Here is a 15,825-nt window from a genome sequence, read left to right as displayed (position 1 = left end):
ATAAGTTTTTTTTTTTCTTTTCCACTGCTGCTATAAAGACAGCAGCATTTGCATATGATGAAAATGTCATGTGGCGTTATCTGGTGGCTAACAGCTCCGGCAGAAATGTTGGAATCATAGTACAATACTTCAATTCACAAAGCACGAGGCAGATAAGCGAGTTCGTAACAATTCCAAAGATCAACACCGGCAAGACTCGGTTTAAAAATAACAAGTAATTTTAATACTCTGCCAATTTCCCTGCAAGAGAACAAAACAATTACACCAAGATCTTGTTAGAAGGTTGTCACAGTACGTTTCCCTTCGAAGCGTTAGTAGGAGTGGGGCCTATTTAGGGGAAAATGTTGGAAGAAATACTGACAACCAGGCACACTGAGGAGCTTTTGGTTGAGTTTGTATTGTGGCCGCGTTTGGTATTAAATTCCCAAATACAGTGGTTCTTTTATTTCTTAGTAATAAGAAAATATTTTTAAACTGCTGCCCGGGCCTCGTTGCAATTTCTACGGTTCTGTGGAGGAAGTCGACTCTACCCCTTCTTACTACTGGACTGCAACCTTCAGCAAACACAAATGTGGTCCCATCTGCTGCAGACCAAGTGTGTTGTTACAGTATTTCCCTAAAAACAAACTCTCACAGTATCTCTGCACCCTCTCCTGTGCACACACATGTATGAATCCATATGTGGCAATGTTCCTGTTCTGTGTCCCAGTTTAATAGGCAGAGGGAATTACGTCTTTATGACAGGACTCCCTTACTAAGGCCATTGTTTTAGAAACCCTGTTTAGCTGTAGAATGGTTTCTGTGTGGATAATGCTTACCTCGCAGAGTGCAAAATGTTTTTAATTTGGTGTGTGTGGTGTGTACAGATCAAACTACCAAGTCAGACGCTACATGTTAAAACAGCAAATTGTTCATTCAATCTTCAGAGAGAGTTGTAGCCGTCACCATTCCTTCATTCAGACGTTTCTAAGTAAAGCGCATTTACTCGCAGAGGATCGGAGGGGACCCGGGCATCTCCGATAACCACCTCATCCATATTTTACCAACTCAGTGTTTGTGTGAGTACACCAGGGGTGAAAGCAACAAAGATGGCTTCCCACCATCCCGCTATCAATAATGCAAAATCTAAACTGTCGCTGAGTATTGCTCCTTTAATACTACACTTACTGACGTGAATACAGTGGAGAAAGCGAGCAGCCTTCTGGCACAATCCAAACAAAAGGCAGAGCAGAGGCCAGAGAGATAAGACAACAGATACTCGACTCTTTCCAGAGGTTTGCTGTTTACTTAGTGAGACTGTGCAGTTTTTACTGTGAGAGGATAATAGTTAATGTTACAGAGAAAACTGCGGCGGGGTCAGAACTGAACTTTGGCTAACCTTAGACACCATGAGCTATTGGTCATATAGACTAAGCGTGAATACAGCAACACGGAACATTTGTCTGTCTGTTAGCAGGATTACACAAACACTCCAACACAAAACCTGTTAAAGTTTCATCACTTTTATTTTAAACTGCATGACGGGTCCACGCTTTCTGAGTTATTTTGTTTCATAATGTCGTATTTATCTCGCAGACTTTTGGGATGATTACAGTACATCTTACCTGATCTTATGCTTTTAAGACGTAAGCGGAAGAGTTCAGTGTTGGGAAGGTTACTTTTAAAATGTATTCCATTACAGAATACAGAATACATGCCCCAAAATGTATTCTGTAACATATTCCGTTACGTTACTCAATGAGAGTAACGTATTCTGAATACTTTGGATTACTTAATATATTATCATGCTGTTTACAACTACATGAATGTACTATTGCTGGGATTTATTACTGTTACTGAAGGTCCGCGGCTCCGAACCGTAGTAAAGGGACCTCTGACTAATACGCCGGGTTCGTGTCGGGCTCATAGCCGAAAACTAGCTTTACTTTGTTGTCTGGGTCAACTTTGCTAGCGAGAGACAGAGAGAGGCGTTGAAAGGCTGCTCCAACAGAACTTATTGTTTTTGGAGGAAAACACGAACACGGTGTACAGTCCAGTCTTAATAGCTTACTTACAACTGGGCTCGTCAGGCTCTCTTCTTGGCTGCAGTGGTTATTATTATATTTACATGCTTCCAGCTCCCGTTTTTGCTCGATGACAGCTGTACTTTTTCTTTTTCTCCCTCCCTCGCTCACAGACACATAACGTGTATGGCAGTCCATTCTCCCTGCAGCACGGACTACACTGCCTATGATGCTACATTCTTTAGAGCTATACCTGTAGCGTTCTGCCTATTAGCTTAGCACAACAACAACAGGCGCTCTCTCACCCAGGAAACACGCAGCGAGAGAGCGTCACCCTGTAACCATGGCAACCGTAACGCTGCCGCCTGGAACAACAGAACGTAGCTGTCAAACAAAACCCAAACAGTCCTGACCCGCCTCAATATGAAACAGGGAAATACCACCGTGTAATCCATTTATTTCAACAAAGTAACTGTATTCTAAATACCACCTTTTTAAACGGTAACTGTAACGGAATACAGTTACTCATATTTTGTATTTTAAATACGTAACGGCGGTACATGTATTCCGTTACTCCCCAACACTGGAAGAGTTATATATATTAGTTACATATTCATCTAAACTTCTGCAAGTCAGAGGCTTTGTATCTGTATATCTTATATAGCAAACAAATTACAGAAATGTCACTTCTTTTATATAATGGGTTGGTAGCTAAAAACATTGGGAACTAATATTTTAACGTTTACCCATCTATCCAGTTGACATTCATGCCAATTAATAATATGTAAGGTGACGACTTCAGCTAAAGAATTACAATATTTCCCTCTGAAAGTTACTAAAATAGGAAAAGACTATTTAATTCAATTCAATTTATTTATTGTAAGGTAAGGTAAAACCCTACCAAAGTACTGGATCACCTACACATGACACGGAAACCCATGTCATGAAGCTCCCAGCTCACATGTTTTGTGCTGATGTTAATGCCAGAGGAGGTTTGCAGCTCTGCGGTTCCTGAGTCAGCAGAGAGTTGGTGACTTCTTTACGTGGTCTGCCACTTCATGGATGAGTTGCTGTGGTCCTTAAACGCTCCCACTTTGTAATAATCCCACTTACAGGAGGGAAGAAATTTCACAAACTTACTACCGGTGCCTATAATGAACACGTGATCATCAAAATTGCAAATTAACTGCCTGTCTGCGATCAAATAATATGTCAGCTGATCGTTTCTGGTTCATACGGTAAGTGCAGAAAATTATAGGCTATAAAATCAAAGCTTGGCCATTTTAAGTCTCCCACATTTGAAAATTACAGCAGACAGTCGCCAAGCCTTCATTGTGACAATAAAAAATATTTAATTCACCTGGATTTGATTCTCAAACATGTTCTGCTGTGTATACAGCATATTAACACACGCTAAAGAGCAAATAAAAAAATGTAAAAACAGGGAGATAATCCTGTAGCTCTTCGCTTTTTTCCCTTCAGCAGCTACCTACAAGCAGGTGGGTCGACTGAAGAGAAAACAGCAGTGTGGGTTTTAATGCCTCTTGTCACATGTCACCTCACTTTCTGTCATCCATCCAAAACTGGAACAAAAATGCCCTAAAAAAATCAACTACAGTCAAGCTGAGAAATCTGTGCACAGAGTAGAAAACAGTGACTTTACAAAGCAGCTGCAGACTGTGAACACGTGCGAACGCCTTTGATATGGAATCGACGATTAAGGGATGAAGGTTTTCTAAAAGTCATAAATTTGAAATTTAAATGATTTCTTTCAGCAGGTGAAAACAACACAAAGTTTTAAATCCTGTGAAAACAGGTGAGAAAACGTTTGAGGCCTGAAACGCGAACACGACGACCCTCTGGATCCCTGCACGGGCATCAAAGAGGAAGAACTCTCATCGAGAACGGTTTATTACCTCGGATTAGCTTTAAATTTTATTTTGAAATCCTTTTTGTTTCGGCTAGTTAAAAGTTTCTAAAGAGCCGAGAGTCCTCTGAATATTCAAGGGTCTCTGCAGATTGTGTGTGTTCCTGTAGAACATGTGAACAAGCGTGGGAGGAAGGGAATGTGGTCGCAGCCGCCCCAAATCAAAAACATCCAGAGCTGTGTGCGTGTGTGCAGGGACTCAGGGCCGAGGGTGAGAAGGAGCAAGAAAAAAAGTGACAAAAATGTCTTGATGCTTCTCAATGGTCATGAGAATTTGCATAATTAAGATTAAGGAACAGACCTCCCAGCCCATTGTTCCTTTAGTCGGCTGGTTTCAGTCATTATGCAAATGTGCTGTTTATAAGATTGGAGAAACCTGCAGTCAGCTGAGACCGAAGAAGTCACCTGGATGAGCGACGAAACGTTTCTCCCACAAAACGCTACGTCCAGATGAACAGAATCAACTTGTTGGAGAGTGACAAAAATGTTAACATGGAGCACATGAGAGCAGAAGAGAGGGAACAGTCAGAAAAAAAGCAGAGGGAGTCAGTCAAATTAGCGTGTAATGAGTTGAAAACAGCATGACTGTGATGTCACGGGTGTTCGCCGACGTCACGCTCTGCGTGTGTGCCTGTGCGTACTGGTGAGTGTAAGCTCCTCGCCAGCACGCTGGTTTAAATATAGCAAATGGGCAACGGTCCCAGCTGACTTTAACAATGCTATAGCTACCAGGACCATGTACGCTACATTAGTGCTTTACTAACGCTGAAACCAGAGAAGTGTTGAACAGAGGGAGGGAGGGAGGAGAGGAAGGGAGGGATGGCCTCAGATTCATGAAAACTCAGCCGCCCACACTCAGGCCTCTGCTGCCAAGAGTCGAGCAGGACAACAGTGTGTGTGTGTGTGTGTGTGTGTGTGTGTGTGAGAGAGACATTCCTCTGCGAGGTGAATGCCAAGGAGCGAGCAGAGCCGAAGACAGACTGTCCTGAGCTACTGTGTTTTAGTGGAACTAACGAGCCCCTCGCTGTGCACCTCGGCCTCACAGCTGCAGACTTGTTAGCGACGAGGTAATCAGATCTGACTGGATGTTTTGTCAGAAAAAAGTACGGGTCACGATTCTGCTTTTAAGCAACATCACGGCCCATTGGATCGGAGACACGTGCCTCTGACTGAAAGGTCACGGGCCGGATCCCCGCAACGTTCCCCCTCCTCCCCCGTGCTTCCATCACGACGTCAACAAAAACGCTAAAACACGGCAGCCACTCGTGAACGTGTTCTGTTGGAGGTAACGTCTCATCGTGCTAAGACATTAGATACACCCGAATCAGATTTGTGTGTCGCTCCCTCAGTATCAACATGCAATTTTCACTTTTAGACTTTCGAATTCAGTTGTCATAGACGGGGTGAAAAAAGCGAGATTACACACTAATTTCTCTCCTGACTGTGGTCTCAAAGGCCCGAGCTGCCATCACTAATTCTCTCCCCACCAACAGATGTAATGAACAGCTTCACACCTGCTCCCTGTGGGCTGTCAAATGTCATTCTGGGAAGATGAACGCATCAAATGGATAAATATAGGGGATCATACTCACATCATGGACTTTAATATTCAGCAGTGGAAGAATATTGACAAGAATTTCATCTGTTATCCAGTGACTGAGCTGTTGGTGTTAACGTTTCTGATACGGAGGAGCAGAGCTGCCCAAACCCTAATAAAAAACACCCCCATCTCATTAAAATAAAGCAAAGAAATGGGCGTACACGGTGACAAACGTTCGACCCCTTGCTCAACGACCTAAAGGCAGATCATTTATAACAATCGTAACACAAACACGAGTTTTATTTCATGCTGAACGGGATACAGAAACAAAATCACCAACCAGGTGCAAAGATTTTAAATCTCAGAAGCGTATTTGTTTGGTTTCATGGATAAAAATGTTCATGTTTTTTAATTAAAGTATTTCAACAGGAAGTACATCTCATGTCTGCAGCATATATGTTGTCAAAACAACAGTGATGACTCGCCCTAAACAGCAGAAATCAGTAAGTGGTATTGCTTGTGAGGGTGCTAATTTGGCAGAGAGAAAAACAAATGATTTCTTAAATAGAGTACTGCTACTAAGATGTGGTCAACTTGAGTATGATGTCATCATCCAACTTCTGAGGCGAAGGAACGCAGCACAAATCGATCGGCTGCCTGGCGTTTCTCCTCCCGCAGTCCAAAGACATGCAGGTGTGGTTAGCCGCTGATTCTAAATCACCTGTAGGTGTGAAGGTGAACGGTTCGTGTCTCCCCGTGATGGACTCGTGACCTGTCCAGGTTGCACCGTGTCTCTCACCCTACGACAGCTGGGTTGAGCTCAGCCTCGTTTTTTAAAAGTAGAAAATATTACATCTGTATACGGAGACTATTTGCACATTTAAGACCAGGCAGACTGATAAAGATGAGTCCAGTGACACAAAATGCTGGAAAATTTGGCTCCAAAAACCCAAATAAGTAGATTAGAGGTGACGACAATGTCATGAAGTGCCATGAGGGTGTGTGGTAGCAGGGGGCTTAGGGTAGGAGGTAGGGCAGTTAGTCAAAAAAATCCAAAAAACACTTTTAGAATTGTAGAACGTATTCAAAATTCTTAATTGTGCAGCAAGTGGGAGCTGAACTTTGACCTTTGACCTAACACAATTTGCATATCTGTCCATCTCTCTTGACATATTTTGTCGCCATGTGCAGGATGCAGTCCCAAAGCTTTACAGGTGTGCACCTGACCTTGCAGCGGGTCTCATTCTGCTGTAAAATGGTCTTGTTTGTTGATCGTACATCAACGCATTTTATGGAACTCTGCCTCACCTACTTAGTAACCCACAGTAACAATGTTGCTACTAGCCTCTGTATTTCTGTTGTACTTGCATCCCACTTGACACGGTTAGAGCTCAAATTTAGCTTTATGTGTGTTTACGCTATGACGGTCCAGATTTTATCTATGGTGGCTTGCGGGCTGCAAGCGCTGATCGTACAAGCTCACAGAAGGGGTGAAAACGCCTCCTCAGACACTCAGTAAATTTAGCTTCTGTTTGCTAATAAACATTTATTTTTATCATAAATTATTGGGCCATCTTTTTTTCCTCAGCATTAGCATAGCCTAGCCTAAAAATCAAACACAAGAAAAAATGCCTATAGCTTGCTTGCTTCTGATTGGCTGCTCCTTGCAAACAAAAGATTTAAACTGAAGGTGGGTGGGGCATATGGTCATCTGATCCCAAAGATGACCATATTAGGAATCTCTGCCTTCAGCGACATCACGCTAAAACCAAAAGCAGAAAAAAGTATTAAAGCTGAGATTCTGGTTTTATTTGAAATCTTGACCATGTTTAAAGCGAGTATCCTGTATTAACAAGGAAATGTGTAACAGGTCCAGTTTAATATTAACTAAGCATGAATATGTTGTACTGATAGCCATGGTAAGTGACAAAATCAAAACTTTATTCATTCTTCTTGGAGGTTGAAAAAGGAGTTAATAAATAACTTCATTGTGTTCAGCTTTACCTCAAGGAGATAAATACGATCGTCTGTCTGCTGTGAAACATTTATATACAGTATACTGTCTTCTCTGCCCATTATAACAGTTGGTGCACAATTAAGAAGTGTTTAATATGTAAATGAGCGTTCAACTATTCCACTGTTAGTGTAACATGATATATGGATGTTGACAGAAAGCAGAAAGGCAGCTTGGCGTTCTGCAAGCTACCCTCTCATTATCCGACAATTAAAAGTTTGGAAGTGTCCGTCTCGTGAAAGTGAATCTCCAGGCGGGCAAACAGTTGGTTATGCAGGAACTACCACATCCCAGGCCCCCTGTACCCCGAGCTTTAGTTGGCTGTTGGCTCTTTAAATAATGTCTGAGTGAGACAGAAAAGGTCTCACTCAGACACATGCTGTCGTCTTCTTCTCCGGTCTCACTAATAGTTAGTCTAGAGACACAAACACCCACTTTCCATGATTACAGGCTTTCCCCGACCCTGACGTGGGTGTGTCTGAGAACCATTAGACCAAAGCACAGTGTGCTGAGACGAGCATGACAATACCAAATATAAAAGATTACACTGACACAGTTTGGATTTGGTTCAGAAAGACATTATTTGCATTTGAAGGTGTTTAACTGTATCGCTGCTTTTGCACTTTAAACTGGCTGATGTTGGGGTTTGGGGTTTTTTGCACACTGTAGGCATTCCTGACATTCTTCAAAATGGTGATTACTATCCTGACACTCAAAGCCAACCTGTAGTAGAGCACAAACGTTTCACAGCTGAAGTGTGTGTGAATTTAGTCTCCTGATGTCAGCTTTTCATCTTTTTAACTAAATCCTGAAATGATTGTGCTTTTTCAGCCAACACTATGTTCACAGCACACCCTCCCCATATGGTCCGCAACATACACGCTACACATTACGGCCTCTGTTGAAATTGTGCATGCACATCTGCATAATCCCATCATCGGAATACTTTGCTTTCCTCGAATGCCTGCTTGTGAAGTGACTACATACAGCCATCTAGCTGCAGCTCCCTTCTTCTGAGGGGTAAAACGGCGAGGGATGGGAGACTTTCCTTTTAATCTCCGCGACTGCACACTGCCAAGAACTTACAATGTAACATAAAGAGGGTGCTAACACACAGCTCTGTGTGTTTCAGCTATTGAATGCTGTGTTTGCGTACAAGCTGTCGCCATCGGTGAATGGGAAAGGAGCAGAGAGAGAGACGGAGAGGGATGCCACTGTGCCTTTAAGCAGTAATCCTTCCATTCTCGGAGCATTTGTTGCCGGCCATCTAATGGGCGGTTCGGTTTAATGTCCACAAGGGCCGCTGGGAGCTCCTGCACTATTAAAATCCCTGCCGCTCGTCTCATGCTGGAGCTGCTCTGGTTCGCTCTTAAATAACAAGCGAGGCTGCCTCAGAAATTAAAAGACGCTCCGTATTTTGCATTTCAAAAGGGGAGGAACTGGGCTCATTGCAGCAACAAAAGGGATAACAATGTTGACATTCCCCACATGCATCCTTTGGTCTTTTCTAAAGGAAAGTAGAGCCCACGGGAGACGGGGAGCAGGCAGGGACACCACACAGTTTGCCAGTGTCTGCCTACAACCTCTCTCGCACAAACAGCCAAACACCGGGAGTGAAGATCTCTCACAGCCTGGACACCCACGAGCAACTCACCAGCCCTCCATATGTTACCACTGCCCCCTACCAACAGGAAAACACCCTAGCACTCCTATAAAACCCACTCTGACTGTAATGACAAATGACAAGTGCAATATCTTCACAAGGGCATGCAGCTATTGAGGCATGTTATGCGATCGCTGCATTCACGAGCGAACCTGAGGAGCTAGGAGTTAATGACAGTGTAACAAATGTTCACAAACTACTGTGGCATTCATCTGAAGTCAGCTGGCAGGTCCGTGGGTGGCTTTGATTGGGTGTGTGTGTGTGTGTGTGTGTGACACTGGGGACAGACTGCAGATTTTGAGAGTATGTGACAAAGGTTACAGTGCAGGCTGGAGCATTAACTGCTGCTGCTGCCGAGAGCAAGGAAGCAGTGTTGCAATGCTAATGCTCCCCTGTGTTGCAGAACAATTTCCACCCAAGAACAAGAAAGCAGAAGTTATTTTTTTAGATGCAAACACACCGCGAGCCATCCTCCAGAAGTTACTGACTAGTTTCAGAACCTGTCAACTGAAAGTGCCCCCTCCCAAAAAAACAAAACAAAAAACACTGATCTCGCAGAATAAGATCAAATATCAGTTGTCAGGCTTCTAATTTCCACACAGAGCACAATCCAAGCCCCAAACTGCAGCCTGTTGGCTCCAACGAGGGGCCGGACTTCTTTGTAAACAAAAGAACTTGGAGGAAAGAAAGTGGAGCGAGCGCTGAGAAAGAAAGCAGCGATTAGCGAGCATGTTTTCAACAAGTTTTCCGAGTGATGAACAAGAAGAAGCTGTGCGGCTTGCGGGGGTTTGGAGGGGAGAGAGAGAGACTGGGGAGCAGAGATGGAGGGGAAATGAGCGAAAGTGTGTCGTGTTTGTGTGTGAGTTGTAGGTGGCCGTCGCAGTCAGCTCGTCCTTACCGCTATGAGCGTGTTATTCCTCTGCTCCGCGGAGGACGCAGAGTCCGGGTCCAGCTGCTTGCTCTGGGGCTGCTTGGTGCTGCTGCCGCTGGCGGACTTTTTGGCCCTTTGCTCCAGAGTCCGCTGGTACAGGTTGACCGTGTCCCTGCGGTCTATCTCCATCTGCTCGGCGTGGGCTTGCTGGTACCTGTTCTCGCAGGTTATGTGGTGTTTCCTGCAGCCCTCTATCCGCTGCCTCAGCCTCTCCACCACCGTGCTGTGCTTAGGTATTCCCACCACGCTCGCGGCGGGCCCCATGCTCGCGGCGGCCGGGTTCATGCTGTTGTTGATGCAGATACTGCCGTTGGGTCCGGCAGCGGGGGAGGCGAAGTCCCCCATCACGGGGCCGAGCGGCGGCTATTTTGGAAGAACTTTTCTCCCAGTTAAGCTCAGCGCCACCGCCGCCACCTCCTCCTCCTTCCACCTCCACCTCCACTCCACCACCTAGAGTCCGCTTTCTCTGCGCGTCCTCCGCCGGCGAAAGGTCCCGAGCAGCGGGCGGAAGATACGGCCGCTGAAGAAGAGGGCAACAACCGGGAGTGGAAGGTTTAAAGGGCTGCGAGGCTCTCGGTCATGCGGCTGAGCGTCTCTTCTTTTCTTTCCAAGTGCTAAACACAAACAACACAAAGCCCCCAAACTGAATTCAACAATAAAGCCGCTGCCACGCTGATAAGAGCAAAAACACACAGCGGTACAGCGACGGTGCGAGCGGGCACCCAGCGCTCATATGCGCACAAACCGTCCCGCAGAGGAGCAGCGGCGGCTACAGCAACAGTCCACTCTCCGGTTCACCGTGCCGTCCTCTGAGAAAAAGTTTTGCTGCCTAAACCTAACGGGCTCCAGAGTTTCCCAGTGAACTTGCATCTCATCTGGTTTTGGTTTGAAAGAAATCCCGGGTAAGATGTTGTTGAGTTGGGGGGAAAGCGCACAAGCGCCTTCGGTAGTCCGATTGTGAAGCAACCAGATAGTAGGACAGACGGCGCAAAACGCGGATATGGGAAGCAGTGGCGGAAGTCTCTAGTCACTGCCTGCCACCATCACAATAATCAGGTCCGCTTCTCCACCATGCCAGCGGAGTGATATCAGGAGTTTAGTAAAAACCAGCTAAAGGCTGTGCGAAGAGCCCGATGGTGGAAACCAGGAAAACACGGAGTGGAATCCACCAGGGGACGTGTGACCTGTCCTGAGCTGTGTTAACGGGTTAATAAAGGGTTAAGGGAAAGGTTAACATATTGGAACTCGAGGGAGAAGCACGCAAAGAGACAGAAACTGCGTTTAGGTGGTAAAAAGAAACGCAAGACTATACAACACTAAAATATAGATGAAGAATCAAAATGTAAAATGTCTTTGAAAAACTAAAACTCAGCAGAAACGAGTAGGGAAAAAAAGCCCAAACACAAGAGGCAGTTTCAAAATTTCATTAAAGTCAGCCATAGTTTAAACTTGCAGGGGTGTTTGGGCTTTACTGTTTGGAGATTTATAAATAAATTATTATCATTTGATTCTTGCGCATAAGATTGCATCATACCAGATTAGGCAGTTACTCAGTTTTTTGCAACTTTAAAGGCACAAAATAATCCAAGAATTTAAAAATGAGCTCAAAAATACAAACTTTAAAACAAAAAAATGCAAAAAGGAGCAAAAAGTGTGCAAAAAAACCAAAAACAAACTATAAATGCACAACACAACAAAGCAAGGCAGCTCTTTGGAGGGCAAAAGTTTAAATGTAGCATCAGTTAAGGCCTTTTTAAATATTTACACACTTCATACCAGTTTGAGTTTAGTTTTCACAAATACAGAAATCTCTCCAGAAGATATGGAAGCAAGGCGCAGGTACAGAAATACTCTTCACATACAGACAACAAACAAAAACAGAGACAGCAGTGCAATGCGATGTATGGATTACACAAAGGCCCCTCTTTGATTGATGGCTCAGCAGTTGCAGCTTCCTTTAAAAAAAGAAAGAAGAAGCTCCACTTGTGTCAAACAGATGATGGTGTTTTCTTGATTTGCTTGTTTTGCCTATTTACTCAAGTCGTGGTGTGTTGAGCTCTGCAGGCCCCACTGCAGGTTACACCCATTTCACACAAAAATAGAGTGTCAGGTAAACGAGTGGAAATGAGTTCCTCCTCAGACTGAAGTCCATGACTATAACTTGTAATTATCCATCGCTGGAGCATTTTTAAAGAGGACTGAACATGTTATTTTATAATGAACATTTATAATGAACAACATACAGATTGTTTGCTGAAAACAGAAGATGGGAGTTTGGAAGGTTTAACGCCAATTTTTAAACACTAAATGCAAATATTTCTATTAATGTCCACTACAGGAAGCCATTATTGTTGAATATAACACGCACTAATCACAAATCCTGGCCGCGCTTATTTAAAAAGGTGTAAAAAATGACTTTTAAATGTGCAAAGTGAGATCTTTTCAGGGGCTGGTGAATCACCGCTGAAAGAATTTAAGCAGGAAGTGATAATGATGACATAGCCGTTTTATTCTCAGGCCTCTCTTTCATTAAGATGTTTGCTGGTGTGCTTCTTCTTAAGCATACAGATGTTCTTTATGTTATAATATGAGAAAGAGTATGAGAGTAAAAGTGTATCCAATTAAATTTAAAGACCTTTAGTATTAATAACAAGCGCTGATCCACTGAACTGGTGACCTTGTGATTCGTGTCTTCTTATCACTTTCCAGTATCTGACTTCTCATGCTCAGTGCATGTCACAGATATTTTGCATGTTTCACTGACACATGACCATCCAAGTTATAATCACCAAATTATGAACCCAGCACTGAAAAAACGACAGGTCCCATGATGGCCACTTAAAGGTGGCTCCAAAAAATAAATAAAAAATAACAAAGAATTAAACATATTCATAGTCTTGTACATATGAAAAGGTTTATGCTCCAAGGCTAATTTGCTTCATCAAAACAATTTATCAGCACATTTTCATCTCTGGAGCCTCAATTAGTGCAGTTTTGACACACAGCATGTCCTTTGGTGTGTGTCCCACTTTTTTTGTCACTTTTCTACATTCGCGACTACATTTTGACCTGCATGATGTTTTCCTAACCTAAGAGTGCACATTGGCTAAACCGGGGGTCCATGCAGCTTATTTGTAGCTTCATCTGTATGCTTGATCCACAGCTGCACTTTAGTCATCAGACGGACAGCTCAGGTTGAGCTGTTTGGATATGTGGAGAAGAAGGATAAGGTGCTATGGTCAGACTGACAACACAGAAACCTCCCACACCTGTTTTGCCTGCACAGTGGCGAGAGCGGTGGCTTGCACATCTTCAGCAGCTACCTCGCACTTATCCGATCCAGGCAGGCCCACAGTCTGATGCAAGTGTTGCAGGATGGAAGCGACTGTGTGGTGCTCCACGCACCGGATACACTGACGCCGTCACTCATGAAGAACCTTGGGTAGATCTTGCAGTTGCTCCAGTGACAACAGCTGGAGCATCAGCTGTGTGTATGCACTGGAACAAACCGGATGATGATGATGATTGAAGCGGTATCTGGGTTTGTGAGATGCACCCATGTGGTCTGTGGATTTACCTTGTTAACCAAGCTGCTAACATTAGCTGGTAGTTACTGTTAATCTGTGGCTCTCTTCCACAGCGTGTCTGTGTCTTGTCTTCCTCCCTTAACGCCAACCGGTCACGGCAGATGCACGATCTGATATCGTCGTGTTGGTGTTGTTCCCAGATCAACATAGTAAATGTTGTTCCAGGATCAACATAGCAAGTGACCAATCAGAATGTTGTGACGTCATACTTTTGCGACTTCGGGAAAAGCCGCCGTAAAACAAAAAACTGTACTTAAGCTGCGAGAAACCGCCTCTGTCCGCCAATCAATGGACCCTGACCCTAACCCCTTAATAAACGCTAAGCAGAATTGATATTGTCCTTGCAACATTGGAATTTCATAAATGCACGAATGGCATGGAATAAAGATTATTCAAAGAATAACGTCACAACAATGTGATTGGTCACTTGCAATGTTGATCCTGGAACAACATTTACTATGTTGTTCCAGGATCAACACCAACACGACGATATCAGATCATCCCACGGCAGATGGCCGCCCCTCCCTGAGCCTGGTTCTGCTGAAGGTTTCTTCCTGTTAAAAGGGAGGTTTTCCTTCCCACTGTCTCCAAAGCGCTTGCTCATAGGGTGTCACATGATCGATGGGGTATTCTCTGCTTTCGCTGTATTGTTGTAGGGTCTTTATCTCACAATATAAAGCACCTTGAGGCAACTGTTGTTGTGAATAAAAAATAAAACTGAATTAAACAGTTTGGCACTCCAACCTTTTGTCCAAATATGGTCACAGAAAAAAAAAACATTTTGGCAGCTAGAATGCTATAATTAAGACTTTTAAACAGGACCCGACCAACCAGTGGGTGACATCCATCTTTTATATACAGTCTACACACTCTGTTCTTCTCCTCATTTCACCAAGGAGCACCACAGACTTGGACGCACACACACACAAATGGACAGCAATGTGAATGTTACCCAGACAAACACATGTGGTTTATTTCTGTTACGTCGCAGCAGAGCCCAGTTATCTCTCTCTCCGTCACTGTCTGTGCACCTCTCTCTCCCATTTTTATTTTTATCTGCCATGTCATGTGGGAGTTCTGAGCTCCATCGCCGACTGTTCGGGCCATATGTGCTCCCTTGTCTCTTTCTAACCATCCCACCAACACACACGCATGTACTCACACGCACAGTCCTTCACCCCCTCACATACTGTACACCAACAGAGACATACGCACGCACACAATCGCACTCTCTGCTTGGCAATTAAACATGGGCAGCATGTGTCTCTGCTTCCACTCCATTGCATGTTATTCATTTCTGTTTCCTGTCTCAGTGTTAAAAGGTTATTTGGTTCCTGCACGAGCACCAGTGATCACGATTGCTTCGCTCGCAGAGGGCAGATTTAGCTTGCTCTCTTCGTCTACAGGAAGTTCACCATATTTGATGGTCTTAGTTTCAAAACATCCTCTTGGAGTGTTTTGAAGCTAAAAGTCATTTGTGTTAAGATTATTCCGTGAGGACTCTTCCACACCGATACCACAGACCACGGTTTCCCAACCTTTTTTGTTGCAATTCATTTTAATTGAATGACGCAATATGTTTTCGCAGCTGTGCTTTTGAGCTAAACATAGAGGTGTTTTCTGATCTGAGAGTCCAGTTAACAGAAAAACATTGCATGTCTGTGACTTCAAAAACTGGTGAAAAATATTTGTCTATTTTATATTGTTAGATTCAGGCAAAGAATGCGTTAAGATTTGTTAGAAAACAAAAAGAAAGACAAAAGATGTCTAATATCTTAAGACCTAATATGCAAATTTCCATGTGTTTATTTTGGACTCTAGAGTAGCTTTGCATGATTCACAGTTGTAGAAACTCAGAAAGGTTTCGGGCACATCCTCACTGACTCTAAAAGTCTAAAGACAATGATGCTGCAGCAACACTTGCAGTGTGAAAAACAACTTTAGCCCAGCCCATCCTTGCTCGCGCTTCATTGGTGGATCCTGGGTGTACATGACTGGGTGTATTAATTTTTTTCTACTAAGCAAAAATCTAAAGAAAGGCACATGCTATTTTAACGGATGACTGAGATGAAGGCTACGTGATATACAGGTGAAAATAATCCTTATTTGTCTTTCATTGAATGCTGGTGCAGACCCCAGATTTTAGCTCTCGCCCCTTTA

At 43.8% G+C, this 15,825-nt stretch overlaps 1 protein-coding gene across 1 annotated transcript in view; it reads right to left on the bottom strand.

Annotated features, from left to right (window-relative positions):
• maml3 (mastermind-like transcriptional coactivator 3) overlaps positions 1–11,150 on the bottom strand; it is a 146,139-nt gene extending 134,989 nt beyond the window's left edge. Inside the window, exon 1 of the mRNA XM_087842123.1 lies at positions 10,046–11,150. Within this exon, the coding sequence (XP_087698249.1) occupies positions 10,046–10,423 (378 nt within the window). The 5' untranslated portion in view covers positions 10,424–11,150. The remainder of the gene's footprint in view (positions 1–10,045) is intronic.
• Between the last annotated feature and the right edge of the window lie 4,675 nt (positions 11,151–15,825).

This window comes from Neolamprologus brichardi, chromosome 6, assembly GCF_056152115.1.
Source record: "Neolamprologus brichardi isolate AB-2024 chromosome 6, ASM5615211v1, whole genome shotgun sequence".
NCBI classification, from domain to species: domain Eukaryota; kingdom Metazoa; phylum Chordata; class Actinopteri; order Cichliformes; family Cichlidae; genus Neolamprologus; species Neolamprologus brichardi.
The sequence above is the reverse complement of the archived record's forward strand: the minus strand, read 5'-3'. Positions and strand labels throughout refer to the sequence as shown.